This window comes from Lipotes vexillifer, unplaced genomic scaffold (assembly GCF_000442215.2).
Source record: "Lipotes vexillifer unplaced genomic scaffold, Lipotes_vexillifer_v1.1 scaffold240, whole genome shotgun sequence".
NCBI classification, from domain to species: Eukaryota; Metazoa; Chordata; class Mammalia; order Artiodactyla; family Lipotidae; genus Lipotes; species Lipotes vexillifer.
Genome location: NW_006797481.1, coordinates 4,722,483 through 4,729,711, shown reverse-complemented (window position 1 = coordinate 4,729,711; position 7,229 = coordinate 4,722,483). Strand labels below are relative to the sequence as shown.

General features: G+C 39.8%; 1 protein-coding gene across 6 annotated transcripts in view; it reads right to left on the bottom strand.

Annotated features, from left to right (window-relative positions):
- Window positions 1-7,229, bottom strand: part of SHTN1 (shootin 1) — a 116,924-nt gene that overhangs the window by 28,662 nt on the left and 81,033 nt on the right. For all 6 annotated transcript variants that reach the window (XM_007469595.1, XM_007469596.1, XM_007469591.1 and 3 more), the window contains one exon: window positions 2,148-2,257. In XM_007469595.1, the coding sequence (XP_007469657.1) occupies window positions 2,148-2,257 (110 nt within the window). The remainder of the gene's footprint in view (window positions 1-2,147; window positions 2,258-7,229) is intronic.

Sequence of the window (7,229 nt, the reverse complement as noted above, 5' to 3'; positions counted from 1 at the left end):
ACGGAGCGGCTGGGCCCGTGAGCCATGGCCGCTGAGCCTGCGCGTCCGGAGCCTGTGCTCCGCAAATGGGAGAGGCCACAACAGTGAGAGGCCCGCATAACGCAAGAAAAAAAAAAAAAGCTCTAAGACACTAATTTTAACCACACCAGCACCACCACCAATATCAAGGAATTTAGTAATACGCAGTTAAATTAGTACTCTCAAGGCAGGCTTGACTTCTGTAGGTAAGCTGTTCGGTGAAATATTACGACTTCTGAACAAACACCCTGCCTAAAGGCATACTCAAAAGTGCTGCTATGCCACTCAAGTTGCCCTCTGACTGCACAAGCCTTTTCAAAGCCTGGACTGCATACTCTCATAACTGGTGACATTTCAGGAAAGTACTGATGGTACTGGGGGAAGAAGTCTGCACTGAGGCATGCAGTGACCATTTGTTTTAAAGGTTACTGACCAGGTCATTCACCACTATATCTACACAGTTTTAATGATTACCAGCAAAAAAACCCAAAACAAAACAGTTGTCCACTGATCCTTGTTCAGCTGTCCTCCAGATTTTGAGCTGACATTAAATAATGTGAAACTGTTGAAAGACTCACAGCAAGAAAGAAAAAGGACAAAGTGATATAACGAAAATGAAAGTACATACAGAACACTGACTGCTTACGATTTAAGAAGTTTTCAACATTTTTCTTTCTAAACTAATTTTGTTTCTTTTACGACACTGCATTTTTCTCTAGTAATAATTTGGTTTTGCTATTCTCTCCAAACTAGTTGTGACATGAAAGCCATACAAATGTATTCTTTTCTAAGGTTCTACTTAGACCCTGCATTTTAAAGTGGTTTCACATTTTACTCCATTTGACCCTAACAACAGCCGTGTGAGCCAGAGAGGATACTTTATGGAGAAGAAGGCTGGGAAGCCGGGTGACAGGGCAGGGACCCGACTCCAACAACAGAGCTCTTCACTCACTCACCAGACACTGGCACTGAAAGAGCTGTGCCCAACTATCTACACGCTCAGCTTCTCGTCCAGTTCTACATTCTGCCCATTTGCTTTCAGAGCTCTAGCACAAGACTGAATTACTCTCCACATCTGGCTGAAGCTTCCATTTCCCTAGATGTGAATCTTCTCTTGGCGTGGAATGCTCATTCCCTCTTCCCAACCCCCTTTCCCTGGACAGCCCACACCACGGCCATTCCTGCCTTGTCCAGTTATCTTGTCTGCCCGTGACAAAGCGGCAACTTTAAAAGCCCAGCTGAATTTCTAGTGAATAGTCATGACACTCGGGGACACTGAAGTAGCTGAGGAAGGGCATCCTGAGAGTCAGAAAGGACCACAGAGTTTGGTTTAAAGGAAGAGGAAGAAGAAAGAGAAGCAATCTGCTGATACCTTATTAGAGTGAGGAAAGAAAAAACATTTTTCAAGAAAAATGTCAGACTCTACTATTGAGTCTATTTAAATGGGACAGATATACAAGGGGAAGGAAAAGCTCTGAACTAGACACTAGGTACTTCCACAGCCCCTGGAGCTCACTGTGGTCTAGCTTAGAAGACAGCTGATGATACAGATACACAAGTTTCTCCTTGAAGGGACCGGGAATAGGTCTGTGAAATTAATGGAAACAATCTTATAAACCTCACTATTTTTCAAAAGTTGTCTTAGGTCTGCTATAGTATATGATGTGATCCCCACACTCAGATTCCCCTCCCCGACGCACTAAAACAGAAGCCTCGGGAAGGCAAGGATCTTTATGTCTTGTTTACTGCTTTATTCCCAGTGCCTAAAACAGTACCTGGCACATAGCAGATACTCAATAAATACTTGCTGAATTATACACAAGAACCAGGAATTGATGAAAATAAAGGGCGTGCTAATTGTTACTTGTTTGGTATAACATTTCATATCAATGTCCCTCTCAAGGAGATGGCAGCACCCTGCAACCACAGGACTTACTTTCTGTAGTGACCTAGGTTTCCTATGGGTCAGAGTCCTTCTGAAAAGTGCTTATATGAAGCAAAGGCTTTCAGGGCACATTAGCCTTAACCCAAGATTTGACAGTCAATTCTGATGTAGCTTTCATCATATTTCAAAATTTTACATTAAAAAAAAGAAACATCAGGGGAAAAAAGCATTAGTCATTCCATACCTGTGCCTTGGGTCTAGCTGTCTGATTAACTGGTCTGAGATGAACTCCCTTTTTAATTCTGTCCATCATCTCTTCAACTGCTTGCCTCTTCAGGTCTGTGACTTCCTCAGCTATTCAAAGAACACACATGTAAATCACCTCATGGTACAGGAAAACTACTTCCTGTTTCTGGTGACTTAGAAAGACTCTGCACTATGTAATCAACCACAGTCATTTTTCAGACAGAGTCACAAAACACCAATAATTTACTAAGGTTAATAGCTCCCAGGTAGCAATAATTTTTTAATAAAAATCTTTTAATAAGAGATTTGCTTTGAGAAATAAGAGTTATAAAACTTAAGGTCTAATTTGTAGCCTGAAAATCAGTATTGGCTCATCTATGTTAAACAAAGTACATTTTGTTCCGTTTGTCATCATAATAATAGACCTGAATTTCTCCAGGTCTTTAAAAACCTAATTTTGTACCTAACTCCAAATAATCATTCACTTTTGTCTCAAAGATGTTTTTGTAACTTATAGTACAACCTATGTCAAAGAAATCCAACCAAAGCAGGAATAACTATCAAAAAGCCCATTTGAAAATAAAAGATCAAAGAGATTTTTTTACCTGTTGGAAGAAATCCACAGTCGAAAGATGAGCAGCAAATAGATAAAATTTATTTTTAAATTGCCATCTTTTGTTTAGGAATCACACGGGAAGGAAACATTTAAGCAAACCTTTTTCAACTCTTTTAAAATTGTCAATGTTAAAAGAAAACATACATCCAGAAATGACTGCAGTTAAGTAATTAAATTTGATAAAAAATTTCAACTGTCTATTGTTTAATCTTTACACTCTTTGGCTGCAAAAACAATAAAGCTGTTGAAATATGTATCAACTAGATGAATGCAACTGAGGTGAGCTGAGACCTGTTGGTCAGAAGAGTGAAATCCGTCTCTTGCACGACAGCTTAACCAAAAGCACCAAATCATTCTGGAACACTTATCACCATTAATGCAGCTCTAGATCTTGTGTTTACCTCCAGCTAACTCACTGTATCTAATACATTCAAGTTTAAATATCTCATAAAGACCCTACAACAGACTCCACATTGTGGGGCAGGCATATGGTAGGCACTCAGCAAGCATCTACCTACTGACTGACTTGTTAAAGCTCGAGCTTTAAATGGCTAGCAATAGTTTTACTATTTGAGCAGAAATAATTAAACCTCAAAAGAATGGCTTCAATGGAGGCAATCACAACTATATCCCCCAGCTAATTCACAGTCGTGTCAGGCTTTGCGCTAAGGAGGCCGAAATCATGGCTTCTTTTACTGCTATATGGCAGACTTCACTCTAACCCTGGGTAGCTATTCCTCTTATACATGTAGAGGGGAGCAACTTAAGAGAATCCAGAGGTTCCATTATCCTCCACTCTGCAACATCACAGTAATGGGATCACTGCTATATTCATCATATAACCTAGGTTTTCTGATACAGTCCTGATTTCAAATAGTGTTGTCATCCTCAGAAGCCACTAAAATGCTGGGAATTCAAATTTCTCAATATCCAAACAGCATTTTTCAGTTCCAGATGTCAAAAGAGTATCTTTTGTGAGGCAACATGGGAGACATGGCACCAAGGTCAGAACTCATCCACCAATAAACGTAAAGACAACAAAACTGTGGGTTGATCAACTATGTGCCCTTAAGCAGTACTTTCTAAGGCAGCCTCTGCTGATGGCTCAGAAACATCAACAAGGGGACAGACAAGAAAATTACTATGAACAGAGATTCATTCATTCATTCACAGACTCACTTATTCAATATCTGAATACCTATTATGCACTACATGGTACTTTTGCTGACCGTTTTCAAAATCAGAGGAAATAAGACCCAGATCTGTCATTCAAGCACCTGGTATGGGTATGGAATTTATTCCTGGGAATTTAAAAAAATCTTCAAAACACATTCGATTTTCAGAAAGGCTGCCATTTTGAGTAAGACTTGGGAAGAGCTGCATGGCAACAGGAACACCGCCTACAAACAGATTAGCACTCTGTAAGGAACGACTAAAACTCAATTAAATGCACAAAACAAAAACTAATTAAGGCAGACAGATGGAGAATTATGGTCAACACCATTCAAGTCTGCTGCAGCATCTAACATAACAGGAATTTAAAGTAGTTTCTTATTTTTGCTTGCCAGAATCATAGTGATAATTCAGAGAAGTGCCACTATCTGTATTGTGTACAGATTATAAACCAGGCTCATAAAATTTTCTCAGTCTTTTTCAAACGTAAAGGCTTAATTGGTCTTATGGAAAAGAAATCACTCTTATCAGATTCCCTACTCAGGCACAACACAAGGGCAATGGCTAGGTTAGCTACACAAGCTTTCTCTCTCACCGACCCTGTTTTTGAACTAGCAAAATGCAATCTATACGAACTTCTGAACTATTAAGCAGTTCTAGTAAATCTGCAAGAATCACCTACAGAGAGCTCATGGTATGTTTTGTAATTTTTTCTGCAATCACGCAGTTGGTAATTGTCTCACAAAAGCATGTAATCAGGGGGACAACAGAAATATGCAGGATACTGGAGATTAAAGAAAAGGGACAAAGGAAGACAAGGGGTCTAATGTTATTGAACTGCCACAGGAAAATAAAATCAAATGTTCTTTGAGTTAGTGCTTCCAGGTCAGTCTTGGATCAGAAAGCTACATGTAATTAATTGAGGCTTAAATTTTAAGAACCAACTGAAGAATAAGTTAGTTCCTCAAAAAAAAAAAAAAAGACCCACAGACAAAACCATCACCTTATTGCTCAATAAAACCTTTTGGTATTACCTAAACGAAACTAAAATGAATTTTTAAATGCCACAGGTTTACTTTTCTCTTTCAATAACATTTTTTAAAAGGCATTAAAGAAAATCTTATGGCACCGTGATGCACAAAATTTCTAAAGAACATATCATGGTTGAATAAGTTTGGATTTGACCTACAGTCATAAAGTTAAGAAAATTTCCTTAACTACAATGATCACAAGAGCCTGCTGAATGAGGACTTCTGCCCTTCAGGGTGATTGGTACCATGCCATTTCTTTTTTTCTTTTAGGTAACATTTTGAATATTTTCTATGTTATGGGCACTACTCTAAATGCTTTACATGTTGTGAGACTCATAATTCTCAAAACAACTCTATGAAATAGGAACTATTATTCCCATTCTACAGATTAGCAAACTGAGGTAAGAAAATGTCAACAAATTAATGACCTAAATATATGATAAACAGCAGGCATACCTCTCAAATCTCAGAACTTGTCCAATAAATGCATTCTTATCAAAATTAGAGTTATTAACTGCAAAGTATGTAATGATTTCTTGTGTTTAGATCTTAAAACTACTTCTAAAATATTTCACAGACCTCCCCTACAATCAAGCTGGTTCCCATGTTATAAATGCAAACTCCAAAGTGTCTCAGATGACCCCAATATTGATGCTCTACATTCATTCATCATGTCTTTAATCACTGTTGAGCCATTCAACAACTATTTTTTAGTGTGAATGATTAACAAAACACTATAAACTACCTTGCCAGACAGAGCAAAGTATGGCTATGGTACCTATCATTTAAGGCAGTATGATTTTAGGGTGGCCCCAGTTTAAAAATCTCCTGATCAACTTCTGTGTCTGTAACTACTTAGATTCCCAAAGTAACAATTCAACAGCTCAAGGATGAGGGGGAAAATGCTGCCACATTTCATGAATTATAAATGAAATATCATTTTCATAAGGAAAACTGCATGGTTTCTAATACTGGGAGTTAATAAGTTCTAGAACACATCTTTTTAAATTTAAGGGTGCTGTTGAGGTTGATAAGCTAATAATGTAATTTACTGAGAAGGGGAATTTATTTTATTCTGACTGCCTTCTTGACCCTCTAAGACTTAACCAATTTTCTCAAAACAAGATCGAAACAAACAAAATTTTAATCTTAATTACAGTGTCAGGGGAGGCTTAACAGCCAGTAACCCAAGGGCAGGGCTGCCCTGCAAATCACCAAAGGCAGAACTTCTAAATCCTGCAATGCCTTGGCAAAGCAGAATTTGCCTTTTAGCTGCATTTCAAGGGGCTGCAGGAGGCAGGGGCAGAAAGTCAGTTCATACAGATGATAAAATCAAACAGCTTTCGTTGGTAATGGTGCTGCAAGGTTCTTGCTAAGAAGAAAAGACCAAGTCTAAACTTTGATTCATTCAATATGCGTGAAAGCTGTGGGAGGCTGCAGAGAGAAGTACACCCTCACAGAGCCTGCAACCTGTTCGGGGGAGAGATGTGGAAATAACCCCAACACCAGAGCAGAGGCTGGGGGGTGGGACATTAAATCCTCAACAGTAACAAAATTTGAAGTAAACTGCTATAGCAACACACAGTAATGAGCCATTCATTCTGGATTATTAATACTCATAAATAAAGGAAGAGGAGGAAGAGACTGGGAACACACCAGACAATATGCTGAAACCTGAATGGGAGACATGGAATCAGAACAGTACCTTGCTAGAGGACGGGCAGGAGGGCAATTCTGGAATGAGGAAAGACAGGAACACATGCACAGGAGGCTTAGACGGCAGGGGCCAGCCATAAGGTGAGACAGATGTAATGAGAAATGAGGCCAGAGTAAAGGCAGAGAACCATCTCTAAGCAGACAGGGTTTGGGATTCTATTCTGAGGCAGGGAGAAGCACAGAAATGGGATAAGATGTAGGACAACATAATGAGACCTGGTGTCTGAGAACACGGCACTGCAGAGGTATGAAAATGGCTGGGGCGGGGCAAGGAGACCCGGAGGCAGGAAAAGGGGGCCAAGAAGTTTGCACCCATTTGGGCTTGAACCAGGCTAACCTACCATGCTCCGTAAGTAAAACAGGTTGAACAAACACTGCTGAGTTTAATTTGGGTTCTACGGTCCTCAGGCATAAAGGCCCAAGATCTGGGGCCAGCATTTCAAGCTTCTGCTCTCAGTGTGGGCCCACATCAAACTGCCCACAGCTCTGTGCACTGACTCTGCACCTACCCACCTGGGGCCTCTGCTCAGCAGGAAACCTCTGC